This window comes from Apteryx rowi, unplaced genomic scaffold, assembly GCF_003343035.1.
Source record: "Apteryx rowi isolate R43461 unplaced genomic scaffold, aptRow1 scaffold_455, whole genome shotgun sequence".
Lineage (NCBI taxonomy): Eukaryota > Metazoa > Chordata > Aves > Apterygiformes > Apterygidae > Apteryx > Apteryx rowi.
Genome location: NW_020450711.1, coordinates 452828 through 468046, shown reverse-complemented (window position 1 = coordinate 468046; position 15219 = coordinate 452828). Strand labels below are relative to the sequence as shown.

Below are 15219 nucleotides of genomic sequence, written 5' to 3'. Positions count from 1 at the left end.
AGGTGGAGCTGCTGCTGGTGGCCGACGCCTCCATGGGGCGGCAGTACGGGAAGGGGCTGCAGCACTACCTGCTCACGCTGGCCACCATCGCCTCGCGGCTCTACGCCCACGCCAGCCTGGAGAACCACGTGCGGCTCGCCGTGGTGAAGGTGGTGGCGCTGGGCGAGAAGGACAAGGAGCTGGAGGTCACCAGGAACGCCGCYGCCACCCTCAAGAACTTCTGCAAGTGGCAGCACCAGCACAACCGCCTCGACGACGACCATGACGAGCACTACGACGCCGCCATCCTCTTCACCCGCGAGGTAGGTCGGCCCCCCTCGCCTCGTCCCCGCTGCCGAGGCACCCCCGCGGGCCGTGGTTGTCCCCGAGCGCTGTGTCGTGGCTGCCCCGGCAGCCATCTGGCTTGCCCAGTCCTGCACACTGCCCACGCCGGCAGGGACCCAGTGAGCCCAGAGGTTGCCTCTCCCATCGTCTCCTTGGCCTTTCGTTGGGTTGCTGTGCATCTTGGGGACGGGCCCCTTCATGTGGCTCTGCCGGGAACGGATGCGCGTTGAGCACCTGATAAACTGTGTCCCCCTTGCCTTTCCCCATCAGCGTCTGCAAGGTGACCCCCAGCACAGGTCTGTGGTCATCCTGGTGACTGCGGTGCTGGGACCTCTGCCAGGATTGTGCAGCAGTGTTAATTTGTCTGATCTAGACACGTCGCCACGAGGGACTAGGCTGAAATCGCCTAACTTATCTCTGTTTGAGAGATGACGTTGTTTCCTTTCCCAGTGAGCTGTTTCACACACATCCCCCTTCCCCTTGGGGAGGTGGTCCACACCAAGAGCTGATAGTGCTCCCCTGGCTGAATTAATCCCCCATATGTGCTGTGAGCAAAACTGATGGAGTACACCTTAAAAGAGCACACGACTTTCTTGTCGAGTCTGCTGACGTGCTCTTCCCAGCATGAAAGAATAGCTTCACTGAACCGGAAGCCGACAACACTTGTGGTTCAAGGCTAGGACGTAAATGTAAACCTCAGGTAAACAGAGCTGTACCAGTTCAGTGCATCGGGCGGTGGGAAGGGGATGCAGCCTCTTTCTTGTTCCTCGAGTGAAAAATGGGCATCCTGAGCAGCTGCAGATCTGATCCTGCCAGTCTTACCCATGCAGAGCCGTGCATCACTGCCTGCCCGGTTGTTAATTATTTGACTTGCCAGAGGTCATTAAGGGACATCGCTCTAGCAGACATGTGACAGAGTTTATGCAATGAGGTTCTTCTGTAAGAATATCCCTTCGGTGGTTTGGGTTTGGTGGGTTTTTTTTCTTCCCCGAGTACGAAAAAAATAACTGCATGACTTTCCGTTAGTTTGAGTTCTCCTGCTTTTCTACATCATAGGAGGCTGCCAAAAAGGATGCTTTGGATGGTTTGTGGAAGGAGTTGCTCCAGAAGGGGGGGAAGCTCCTGGCTTGCTTTTATAGCTGTAAATAGTTGAAACATTAGGTTCTGTGTCAGTCAGGCATCACTTGTGCAGCAGGAACCTTTTTTAGCAGTTTAAAACCTATCAGTTCAATTTGCAAGTTTTCATTTTTTTATCATTATAATCTGAATGAAAGCAGGCTACCTAGGCTGGGTAAGAATGCTCTTCCTTTTTGCTATAAACAATCCTTTTAATGGGTTATTAATTAAGCCTGGGCCAGAATCCATCACTCTTTCATTAAAAAGTGTGTTTCTCTGCCAGTATTCCCATTTATTTCCATGGGGTTCATTACAATTCAGAGACTCTTAGGGTGGCAGATTGTGAATCTTAACATTAATTAATAAGAATGAGTGTAATGCGTAGCTATTTAACAACACTTGAAAGTTAATTTGGATTAAGATGGAATGTGAATTTGAAGTGCACTTGCTTTACAGGTCATTATCTTTAATTCTTTGCATGGATGCCCTCGCACCAGAATAAGAGTGCACTAATCAGTAATTTACTTTCAGAGATTCCTGAGTAATGCTTCTTACGTGTGTAGGCTTACTTCATTTGGATGTAAACAAAATTAACAGAATGTCACAGTTCCTGTGGTCTCGTTCCACTCTTAAGATACCAATATTGTTTGCATAGTTACTTAACGACATACATGCTTTGCAAGAAAGAAAGCATAGGTTTCAATTTGCTTGGTTTATATCTTAACGTGCTTAATTACTGGATTTGCTTGTCAAACAGCATAATTCAGTATAACTTAATCTACTTCAATGGTTTGCTGCGTGGAGAAGCAGACTGTTTGGCCTTGTATTTCAAACTCATTGGGGTGGCTTGAGAGGGGTGTTTGACTCCATAAGAGCAAGACTGTAGTTTCTTACTGCATGCATTCACAGATGTTCTTTGTAGGGAGTATGTGTGAATCCACACCATTTTTATATGCTTACACTCAACATGTCAAAATGGCACATATTGGTGCATATCAGAATATAAACATTAAAGGGGTTAAAGAATGAAGAAGGATCAGAGATGCTTCCCATAGAAAACAGCCCCATTTTGAGCTAAAGAGAGATTTTTTCCAGTTTAGCTTTTCAATGAGAGTAACAGCAACTGGCAGGAGGATTCAACTTTTACAACTATGTTTTGAATGTATGAAGTTAGTTGCTTAGCTACTAGACGCCAAGCCATGGCTCCCTCTGTGTTTTGATGGGCTCTGAATACCGTCAAGCTAATTTTTGTACATCCAGATGTCTTTTTCTAAATGGCTTGTTTTTCAGGCGTGGAGTTAAAGTGTGAGGTACATTTTCCATCTTTGTTTACTAACTGAGGCCACCTTGAACTTTGTGTCTCTGCGTCAACAGAATAATATTTGCAAATCATTTGTCAGCCGAACACATGTCCTCAGCTGCATGTAACTGTTTATGTGTAGTTAGAATCTAAATTATGCATGCCTGTTGCCATACAGGTCTCTAATATAATAATTATCTTCATTCTGGAGCAACATTTACTTGGATGCTATTTTTGACACCAAAAGATAAATTAATAAGCATTGATAGATTGAATATACTGGTGACTCTCTTTTGTTGTAAAATTAGCGCCAGTAGTTCAAATTGTGGTCATCATCATTCATATTACGAGTATTTTCCATGTAAAAAGACTTTTTTAGTCTATATGTCTTTTGATAAGGACTTTTAAGCAATCATGCTGCAGAACACAAAGTAAATAGTAAATAAATAAAGACATAGTTCAGTTTGGGGTAATGCAGGCAAAGTGTGTTAAAACTATTTTAACATTGATTCCCAATATATATCGCTATCAATGATGGCAAGGACCATATAACTGTATTCATTAGCTGTAGTGAGTCGTACATGTACTCTGTAACTACAAGAAAAACTACAGTAACATGTCAGCATTATCACTCTTATAGGAAATTGTAAAAACCTGCAATAGGCACAGAAGTTATATATCCCTAAATACTGCAGAAACTAAGTTGGGTTACATGATGATTATTTTAAATTCTCAAAATCTAATGAAGAGAAATGTATTTTCCCAGTGATCCTGAGCTGTCATTTTTTGCCCACTATGACCAGAATCAAGTTTGACAGAGGACTGGGTTATCAGTACCAAATTGTCATTGAAAGTGATATTTTTTCAATAAATCCTGTAAGAGCTCTCATGAAGGCAGGTTGGTCTTAACAGCCTCAGAGAATACATGAATCCCCTGCTGTTCAGTTACTTTATGGTTGAGTCCTTGACAATAGTTGTAAATCGTTAGGCCACATGCATCCTCAGTGTGTCTTACACAAACCTGAATATGGTGATGCAAGGATTTACATCATCTGGTGGCCAAGTGGGTCCTCCTCGCTGTGTGGAGGCAGAAGAGTGGCTGTGTGATGGGAAGGAAGAAGAAGAGCTTGTAGACCGCCTTTCCCTTGGAGATTAGCTCACTTTGTTCTCAATGTCAGTGAAGTCAACAGCAAATTTGGAGTTTGGTCCATTTCAAGCTTTTTGATTGTGAACAGTTCTTTGAAGCGGGAAGCCAGTTATTTTCTGCCTTAAGTTTATTTATTGACKCAAAAAATGCATGCCAGATTAATTGTCACAGTGAAAACATCCATTAGATATGAATTGCAAACTGCACTTGAACTAAAACTGTTCTTTCCTGAGGTCAAACCTTCTCTGTAATTATCCTGTAGAATTTACCCAATCTGTTTCATTAGTAACCCTTAGTTACATTTCGAGTGAACTTTTGAAAGCATTTGGACAAAATCCAGTTCTCTTCCTATCCATTCTCCCCAATTCTAAAGTATATGAAAATTAAAATAGTTATTTCTCACAGTAAATACAGGCAACAAGAACAAGAAAAAAATACTTTCCTAAGTGCTTGTTAGTATAGTAATAGTACCGTCATGCCTGGATCTAACAAAAAAGCTCCCATACTAGAGCCAAAGGCCACTGTCCTGCCTTTTTCCACACAGTAATTATATGGGTCTTGTGTGTGTGATTTAGTTTAACTGTCCATCTGACAGTGCTGTTGAAATTTAACAGCAAGCTTTGGATTATCTCAGCTCAGTAGATAATAATTTCATTGATTAAAGCACATGCTTTCTTTGGCTCTGGTTCTTTTGTTTTTTTTTTTCTTTGTTTTCCTTCCTAATATTATCATATCATCCCAATTATTATCCTGTATTAGAAAAACAGGTCACTGTACCAACTGTCAGTAGAATATATTTCACTAATATTTACTATTATTACTATGAAGAAATTATAATGTGATGTCCCTCCCGCTTTCATAGCTTTTTCACCAATCCTGTTGCAACTCTAACACATTTAGAAGATGTCCTTTGGGAAAATAATAAAGTGGGACTTTATTTGTGTGGGAGAATGAGCATGGTCCATACTAATCTATGGAGATGGTGTGGAGTTGCTCCACAAAAGAATTATGGGTTAGGCAAGTTAAATGTTTTTCCTTGTCTGTTGTCTCAGGGAGCCTGGCTGGAGTCCTTCCTTGCTTTACGATGATGGTCAGGCCCTCTCCCTGGTGCCATGATCTGGATGTCCCGATGAGCAAACCCACCAGCGTTTCAGGAGCACTGCTTTTCACAGCAGGCTCCCTCCAGGGCAGCGTTCCACCAATTGGGCTCTTACGGTCACTCTTTAAGTTTCATGCTATCAGTTGAGGGATAAAATAGATCATTCCCTAATTACTTTGTTCAGTTAGCCCTAACTACCAGTATACGATTTTTGGACTGTTGATTTCAGTTTTGCATCCTTTTTGCCTTCCAGACATAAGGCACTCCTGGAGTGACATCAGTAATCCTTTCTCTTTGGATGAACCTTAGTCCTTCTATCTTCTTTTTATGAACGCTTTTCTCACAATGCGCCATTTCATGTTTCTGAAAAGTTAATAAACTTTCACCTACTTTCTGCAGTTGAGCACAGGAGGCTAGATTTGTAGATCCCAAATACCACGYGACTCCACCCTCCTTTTATATATCTGTGGTTGAAACACTTGTGCAGGAAGTTGGAAAGTCGTATTAATTCCTTCCTCCGCTTGAGGGATTTCAAGTCTGTATCGCCCACCTCCCCAGAGAGGTCCTTAACCAAGAAGCTGGAAGCTGTTCCAGGTGTTAAGGAAACTTTCCACCCCTCCAACTGAAGCTGTGTCACTATTTAGCAAGTAATTCAAGATTCATTTGGTGAGAAAGAGAGAAATCATGGCCTGAAACTGCTGATTGGAGTGCCTCACTTAGAGCAAGGCCTGTGTTCCCAGTGCATAGGAAGATGACTGTTTCTGTAATTTGCCAAAGGACTGTTCAGTGTAAAATACAGAAGCGGTCTAGGGAATAAGGACCAAAAATGAAGTCCCCTCACCAAGTGCCGTAAGCAGTAGCTGCAGTCTGGTCCTTGGCAACCTTGGCACACGGGCAGCAGCAGGAGCCCCAAGCCCCTGCAYGCACAGAGGTGCATGGACCTTCGCAATAGACCTCGCCTGGTGGCTAGGACTCTCTTCTAAGGAACATGCTTCCACGTGCCCTCATTCAAATGAATTTGAAGCTAGATCACCGTCTTATTGGGCAACGGCTTTAGCCACTAGGCCATTGTAAAGAAACCAGAAAAAACAAACAAACGAATGCACTGAGATGTAAAAGCTGTTAGCTGTGCTTTAAAAGAAGGTAATGTACAACTGTGTTAGCTTAACCCTGCCAGTTTCTTTTAGGTCTGATCTGAAAATGCCTGTCGGTTTGGGTTCCCTCGGGGGACAAAGGCTGAGGAAACATCACCTATCGGGACCCTAATCAGGCTCTAGCATAAGCTAAGTGCTAAACTGCTCAGCACTGTAAAACTGTGGCACTTTCAGGCCTGTAAGGTCACACACTGCAAACCCTGTGAAGGATAGGTAGCTTAAAGACCAGAGGACATGTGAGCCAATTACTTATTGCTTCCATTCTACTCARCTGCCCCTGCTGGTGCTTAAATCCTGTTGTGGATCCAGTCCACAGGCTCTGGTCTAATATCAGGTTTCACTGAACAGTTTCTTCTTGTTTTTAGGCCTACTGCACAAATCAAAGAATTCCAGGTAAAATAAATGAACCACTTCAGTAGGGAGCCACGATAGTTATCTTCATTCACTGCAATGCCATGTATATATGGCAGACAGCCAGCTGTTCTTGATGCACTTAAGAATGCCAAGAAAACTTGGCCTTCAATAAGCTGTCTAATTAACTACCAGTCTTATGATGTACAGCTCATTTTCCCTAAGTCATTCCTTTGCCAAAGCTTAAGGCTTAACATCTATTGTCTCCTGTGTAGCAAATGCATTTGCTATTCATTCTTCTATTTTGAAACTACTGTAATCTAGATCAAAGGCCAGACTCTGCATTCCTTCTTCAGAAATATTGAGAAATGCTTATTCTTAGATGCTTCTACTGCTATTTGGAGACAATTAAATGAGATCTGAAAAAATGATTAACTCTGTAAATGGAAGCTATACACCATGGCAAAATAATGGTTGGAAACTAATTTTAAGTATCATGTGAGCCCCTTCTTTCTTAGTGCATTTGCTGGAGTTTGAAAAATTGAAGAGATCCACATGGACTTATTAGATGGCATCACTACATCAGGGCCTGTTATTAAGAAAAAAATGATTTTCAAGGGCAATAAAAACTTGTAACATACTCCCAGAAACTTTACTTCAGAGGAGTCTGAGACTGCTTTCCAAGACTGCTCAGGAAAGCTAAAAATGTGGTTATTGTTGCTGGTAACAAACCATCCGTGGCCAGTAAGGTTGCAGGAAGAATAAGTCAAAAGAAATTTTACCCTAAAGATTTCAGTCAGTGGAAGTGTAAGCAGGTGTGGTTTTCGATAACATCGCTCAAAATCACGCTGTTGGGAAAGACCATATAACCAGGGAATGATGAGTTAAGAAGGAAAATACCTGAAAGCAAAATTTTCAGAATATTTGTCTCAGAGATGCCACTTGATACGCTTAAATTATGTGTATAATATATGCCATGCGATCCTATAAATAGAAATATATTAAGCTCAAATCATGTAGAGGGACGAGAAAAAATGAGAATAAATGAGACTATGAGTTGAGAACGTAATGGAGCTGACTCTTTAACGATCTGCCTAAGTGAATATTGATAATGTCAGCATTAGCTTAAAAGATGCATCCTCGCGCAGTCACTGAGCACTGAAGCCTGCAGAGAAAACCAGGCAGCTCTGTGCACACTCTCTTTTGAAAACTTAGCCAACCCATTCCCCGTTCGGTTTGCAGGTGGGCAACCTGTAGACTTTCCTCCAGTAACAGCTGCATACAAAGAAGCTAAGACCAGAAGATATTTCCAGTCCCCATTTCCAAGATGCCGGCTCCTTTGCAACTCACCTGCACAGCTGCCCAGCTCGAATTCAGAAACGGAGGCTGCAAGGTCCGCCTGCGTCTCTCCCTGTTGGTGGGGGAGCAGTGCAGGTGTGCTCACTCCCCTGCCTGAAGGAAAGGCACTTTTCCCCTATCACCGTCCACAGCTCTCTGTACGCATGCGATTTTTCTCCTCTCTTCCCCCTTGCGGGGGATCTGTGGTTCCACCTTCTTCCCACCATCTGAGGACAGCTGTATTCCAGCTGCCCGGTGGGTGTCGGAGGAGCTAGGTAATTTTACAGATAAGCAGTTTTCAAAACCACTTATCTCCTGCTTTGGGATTTTCTTGTAGTGACCAGTAAGTAATACTGCCCTTCCAGAAATTCATTTTATCTGACCCGAAGTTCAGTTGTGCCTAATGAAGGACTTAAAGAAAATGTAAAGCTTTGTTTTGTCTCAAACCAACTGTTATGTAAATGAGTGCTACCTGGAAAGTTATTAGTACGATGCTGAGCTGTTTAGATATATGTCATACTTTGGGAAATCATGAAAATGGAGAAACAATTTGATGAAGTGACTGAAATTCTGAGAAAAACAGGGCATGTAGAGTGATGTAGTGTCAGTAACATATAACATGAAAAGTAACAAAACATTGCTATATCCTTTATTGCTTGCATATATACATAGCTGTCTTTTGATGTCTGATGAAGGTGGTGTAATGCTGCCTCTGTGCATAGCTTTGGGAATTTTGAGAGGAATATTATTAACAAGCCAAGATCGATCAATGGCTGATTACCGTTACCATCCCTGTCATAATTTTGCAGACCCAAAGATCCAATCAGAATTGGCTCTAACAGAAGTTTATGAAATTGCCTGCTTAGAAAGACTCTACCGTTTTAATTATTCTTGTGTCATCAAATCAAGGCAATCATTATGAGATCCAGTTGGGTCCATGTAAATGCTGGTTCTGATATTGCCATAGCTTCTTCCTGTATGTAGACAGAATTAAGTCATGCACTGGCCTAAGACTACTATGTGCTGATATAATTGTGCCCATACTGGGAGTAGTACTGATGAAAATATGTAAGTAAAAATGACACCCTAGATATAAAAGTAGCCCAAATGGCTCAGAAACTGCATGTAGAGAGAGAGCCTAAATTAATGTATTTTATACCATCCTTGCCACTATCTGCATGAGAGTAATTTAGACCTCCTCCAAGAAGCTGCTTTCTTTCTGATTTATGTGCTTTTTGGTACTAGTGTAAGAATTTCAGTTTAACAGCTTGTGTGGATTCAGTTAAAGTTACACTGGTATAAAGGTATCTTACTTCCTATATAGCTTACACTTATTTATCTAGAAGATCAGTAGTATCACCGTAAAAAATATTTATGTTGATATTATGCCCCTGTGGGTTTTTTGTGTGTTATTACCTGAACTATGTTGCTGTAGGTAAACTACTTAAAATTATTGTATGTAAAATGTACCCTTAGATTCAAATGGCCAGATTCAGAAGTGATGCATAAAGGGCTGTATGGATATGAACCTAAGCAAATGTAATAGGAATTTAAGTATTGCCTCTTCCCTGTCAAATATGCCCCAGATGATTAGACGCTGTAGTAACATAACCTCACTTAGGACCTCTTCCAACATTGGTCCAGAGATGTTAAAAATGATAATAATTATATTTGCCCAAATAAAACTTGAAAAAAATTACATCCCTTTTAAAAGTACTTGAAAATGAGCATCCGTATCCTGTACCTTCTGATAACCCGTACAGAGCCAGTGGCAAAGTCTGGGGCAAAGTCTTGATATCCTACTAGGATATCAAGGGTGGGAGCTAGTAGGGTTGGAGAGGGCTCTGGAGTAAAATTCCTTGTGTATTATGTGTATTTTTACAGAGTGTAAGGGTTTTTTTTTAACCCATGGATTATACCTGTGAAAATTTGGGAATTTAAATATTTTTAAGCCTCTTCCTTCTCTTCTTGTTCATTGGTATTCCAGCATTTAAATCTTGGCATTAACTAGACTTACAGAAGAAAGTTCCCAGACACCCCTATACCTGGAAGGCAGAAGAACTGATCCTGAAATTCCTGCTCTTTTTATGTAGTATTGCTAAATTACTTCTTCATTTTAGCTTGAAATTTCCTTTATTTCATCTTGAAAAAATATCCATTTAGACTTCTCTCTGTTATGTAAAGAGATGTTCTGTATCTGTGAACTCAGTGGGGTTTTTTTCAACTTCAGTGGGATTTCAATCCATGCATTTTCAAGTTGATCTAAATTTGAAATTGTCATGAGTGTGTCAGTGAACACTTTTGACCAAGAGCCTCATTTAGGCTATCTGTCATTGAGATGGATTAGTTGTGAAAGGCTTCATGAAAGAAACGCTTTCTAATAGGAGATCTGAAGAGAGGAAGGGAGTCTGAACAATGCATGGAAGCTATCGTTTGAGGGGAAAAAGGTAGTCCTCAGAGGGATCATTTTGATAAGGACATTTGATAATACTGACATGTTTTGAAAATGACATTTTCATTCAACCACAATGAAATGTTTAGGTATGTTCTAGATAGGCATGATGCCTACTTTTCCCTCCCAACCAAAAAGCATATACATGTCCAGTCAATTATGACTAGTATTCTTCCTCTGCTTCAGGAGAAACACTGAGAAGTTATTACTGGTTATTAAAACATGGTATGTCTGACCCAAGCTCCTCTTTTATTTTTTTCTTTATTGTTTGTGTCCTGGAATGGCAAAAAAAAGAAAACCCTAATGTTACCTGCATGCTTTTTAGAGACATCCCGTACCTACTGGTAGAGAGCGTGTAATCCAGTTGTTGTGCCAGTAAGACTAGAAATCAAGGGACTTTTCATGCTCTGCCCTATCACTGGCTCTTAAGCAATCTTTGAAAACTGCTTAAATACCTGGTGTGTTGGGCAATACATTATTAATCATTTTACTGCTTTACAGGTGTSGTATGAGGTTTTACTATGTAACAATCTCACTTCTTTAGGCGCAAGTGTAAGATTAGTCTTTTGAAAAGAGAGGTAATGTTCTGGTTAGAGGAATCTGAAGCTTTCTCTCTGTGCTTTGGTTCATCTCCTGTAAACAGAGAGAATCCCTCTTCTATTTTTATCATCAGTGAAGAAATGTTTCTACTACATGTATGTTCAGTACCTAGCTCAATATGAGTTGGAGCCTGTGCATGCACTGCAGAAATACAAATCTAAATAACAATGATTAATTACAGGTTCTATCTGAATCCCATTAAAGTCAATGAGAAGACTCCCACTGACTCTAGCAGGGATGGAATTGTGTCATCATGCTTTTAAAGTGCACTGAGATCTTTAGATGGAAGCTAATATTGTTGTTTTTATCCTGGTCCTGCTGTTTGCAAAAGGCTGGTGACTAACTTGTTGTTACCTACGGGTGTAAAAATTTATTTTAATGATTTTTTTTTTCCTTTCCCGGACAGGATTTATGTGGGCATCACTCATGTGATACTCTGGGAATGGCAGACGTTGGGACCATATGCTCTCCTGAGCGCAGCTGTGCAGTGATTGAAGATGACGGCCTTCATGCAGCTTTTACAGTGGCTCACGAAATTGGTATGCAGTGCCTTTTCTGTTCCCTTGCCAAATTAAACACTTGTAACAGCTGCATTAGTAACCAAAATACTTTGCAATTAATTCCAGATTTCCCCTGGTCCAGATACTCACTTGGGGATTAAGGCTGTATACATATGCACTTCAGGGTTAACTAATAAGGGATCAGAAGGCAAGTGAAGGTGCACAGTAGGTGTTTCCTTTCTGGCAGTGTCATTTTTTAAGCAGTAGTTGAAGTGAAAATTCAAAGGCTGCTGCTACTGTCCAAAAGTGTCAATACATGTCCCTGTTGAGAAAGCATTCAGTCTGTCTATCTTAATGAACATGCATTTAGTTCATATATACTGGAAAATAACTCACCTTGTTGAACTACTTGCATGGTCTATTGTTTCAAAACATTTACTTGGGATGATATATTCCCTGCAGAGAAGTGTTTTGTGGAGAAAACAGCATTCTGATCTTTTTTATAAGTCTATTGAAATTCTACCTTTATGGTAAAATATGATACTAGTGTGAATCCTGGAGTCAATGAAACAGTTTTTAGATAGAGATAGAGATTTGGTCAAAAAAACTATTTAATTCTGTGTCAGTTTCAGCCTTGGTGGACAGTAATTTACTGTAGAAGCCTTGCATGTCCCCTTCAGAAGGATTTAAGACAGAATTAGTGATAGAAGAAAGCTTCTTTTCTGGGATATTACATCTGTCATGATATATTCCTTGAGAGAGGCTGCTGCCATCTTGGTTGTTTTTAATTTACTAACGTTTCATGAGCTGTGTTCACAAGAAATATGTATGAGGGCTATTCACTTTGGTGAGTGAATAGCAATTTAAAAGTGGAAAATAGTCTCTTTTTTTTTTCTAACATTCTTGGAAGGAAATAACAAGGAAAGGGGAACTTTCAGAGAGAGCCAGTTTCTGAATTGCCTTGTACCTCATGCCAAACCAAAGTAAAGTTTGCTTTGGGAGTATCATTGCAGTAGTTCAGTTTTCAAGTAGGTAGCAGGTAGAGCCCCAGAGTTCTGCGCTGTCCATATACCTGTCTCAGCAATCAGAGGTCACCAAGTCTGAAAAAGCAGCTGGCATCAACGTTCAGTGATCCTAACTCTACTACTCTTACGTTGCCACAAAGAAATGGAATCTGGTGGCTGGAGGGGTCTTTTGTGCATGAAAGTATAAAATATTATGGCAGAAAGAGACCCCAAACCTGAAATTTGCTTAATAAACAAGATGCTTTGGTAATAAGAGAAAGCCATCTGAAATCACTAATTCAGAGCATTTGCAGATAGGTGCAACCATGAGTTGAATATAACAAAATCATATGAGTTCAGTGGCATCAATGCTGTGAAGGTAATGACCCATCACAAACCTGGTCTTGAACTGGGGCAAATAGATACACTGGCAAATTTAGCCTGTCATTCAAAGGCCAGTCTGCCAGAGGGACTGCTTGTATCTTCTTACCTCCGGAAGTGGTACATACTGCTGAAGATTAGTGGATGTTGGCGAGGTTGGATGAGGGACCTTCTTATGATGCTAGTGTTGATGTACCTGTTGTGTGACAAGGTTGTTAATGCGTCTCGACTACTGTTTTATCAGCAATAAATACTCCTTTTAATATATCAAAAATGAAAGGACATAGATCAATAAAGATAGGGATGGGCAGTAAGTAGACATATTATTATCTTAAACTTCACACAAAGAAAATGTAAAATGCAAGTGAATTATTTTTAGTGATCTCGAAGCACATTTTTGAAAAAGAGCCATTTTCATACCTAGAAGTTTACAGGAATCCATAAAAGCTATAATTTTCAATATAAAAAAGGCAAGAATTGAAACAGTTGGATAAATAAGTACCCTAATGGACAAAAAACTCTAGTTTGAGGTTGTTTAAAATAACATCCCTTTTTTTTCTCCTCACCATAAGATTTTAAGAAAGGAGGGGTGTCAAGTCACAGAATGATCTTTGTGTGTGTGGCCCAAAGTGGGAGAAGTTGAGAAGAAAACACAGCTAAAATTGCTTATTTTGAGTACTTGCATTAAATTAAAGGTCAAGGAAGGATGAAAAATAAAAGTGTGGCATGGATACCCTTTAGTTAAGCACTTTGGGAAAAGCCTTGCTTTATTTTGGTTGGAGACCAAATTTCTTCCTACAGTCCTGGAGTCTTAAAAGTCCCCCCTGTCCTGTGGGTAGGGTGTAGCTTTCATTTTACAGCAACTTAGTTATTCAGTGGAATTCACCTTGCAGAGTAGATGCCCTGCAGGCAGAGGGGACTCTAAGGACTATAAACCTAGCTGCTCTTTTCTGTCTGTAGGATGAGTAAGGGGAGCCGCTAAGCAAATTGGAGTCACTGTCTGCAGCTTTTTAAATAGCCCTGTCGTGTGTGCACCTGTAGTAGATGCAGCATGATTAATGTGGACTTGATCCCGAGAATGGTTGTGTGTCCTCCCTTTGACTTCAATGGGATCTGAATGTTCCTCTTTCCTCACTGAAGGATTCAAGAGCATTTTTCAAGATCATATTCTTTCTCTGGAAGACAACCAAAGTAAATGGAACTGGAGCTCAACCTAACAGGATGATGTACAACCCAAGGGTTCAGGTGGGATACATGTATAGGAAGCCAAAAAGCAGCCCACTACAGAATAAAGCTTGCCACTTCTGCTGCCAAGGTTTCTACCACATCATGCCTCAGATCTTTATTTTATTGCTTCAAATAAAATAGATGAATTTTGACCAGTGGTTTTTAAAAGGAAGAGTATGAGTGAGTGGCAACAGCAGGCAAAATCTCCAAAGAGCTATAAACAAAAGCACAGAAAGAAATAGATACACCTAATTCATTGTACACTGGTTAGCTGACAGTTGATAAGGTATGGAGACTCATCTGTAAAGACTGGCAAGGACCTGAATCTTGCCCTAATTGTGTGTAGGAAAATCTGGAATGATTTAAGTGCAGAAAATGGTGATAATACAACAAAAAAATGTACTGATAAGGAGGCCTTGTATCTTTGAAAGCGATAATCCAGTTTCTCCCCAGAGTAGAAGGAAGCAGTGCAAATAGCATGAATGTTATTTTTTAAATCACAGCCTATAAAGACGTTTTGCTACTAATGCTGAAGCCATAAGTGGTTATTTTCTTGCAGGGGACGTGCTGCTATCAGTGTGGACAGTAGCTCTGCTGTCACAAAAATAGTTTTATTACTGTCGTGCTATACAAATAGAAAGTGAAATAAGATGACAAATACACATATTCCAGAAAGAATCAGGAAAAGGCCAAACCAATAGGTTATTGGTATGTCAATAGGTTAACGACATGTGCCTTGATGGAAGTGACAACTGAAGTGGAGTTACTCTTTTGTTGCTGTTTTAGAACACCTTGATTAAAATGAAACAATTCTGGGAGCAGTTATATAGTAGATTCTTTATCCGTAAGGAAAACAGTATTTTAGAAGTAGTTTCTATTGGAAAGGTAAGCGGAAAGCTTTTTATATATTAAGGCTTCCATGTTATTTTGGCTCTGTCAATTTGGAGTTCATTTCCTGAACATTTCTACCTTAATGAAGGTTGTCAAGTCTTCTGGATTCTTGCCTGAACTCCTGAGTTCAGCTCCGTGTTGTGCCATATTGGTGTTTTTTGTGACTTTAAGCAACTCCTTCAGGGTAGGCCTCTTTAGCTTTGCAAGGGTATCTGAATTAGCTTGGGCATGGTATGTAGACATTGTGTGAGTCTTTGTGATCATCAGTCCGTGGTCTGTGAGATAAAGATGCTTCATTACTTCACACACCTCCCTAGTTCACAGAGATGTCTGGA

At 40.6% G+C, this 15219-nt stretch overlaps 1 protein-coding gene across 1 annotated transcript in view; it reads left to right on the top strand.

Moving 5' to 3' along the window:
* Positions 1 to 15219, top strand: part of ADAMTS5 (ADAM metallopeptidase with thrombospondin type 1 motif 5) — a 48313-nt gene that overhangs the window by 8028 nt on the left and 25066 nt on the right. Inside the window, exons 3-4 of the mRNA XM_026077491.1 lie at positions 3 to 302; positions 11288 to 11420. Coding sequence (XP_025933276.1) covers positions 3 to 302; positions 11288 to 11420 — 433 coding nt within the window. The remainder of the gene's footprint in view (positions 1 to 2; positions 303 to 11287; positions 11421 to 15219) is intronic.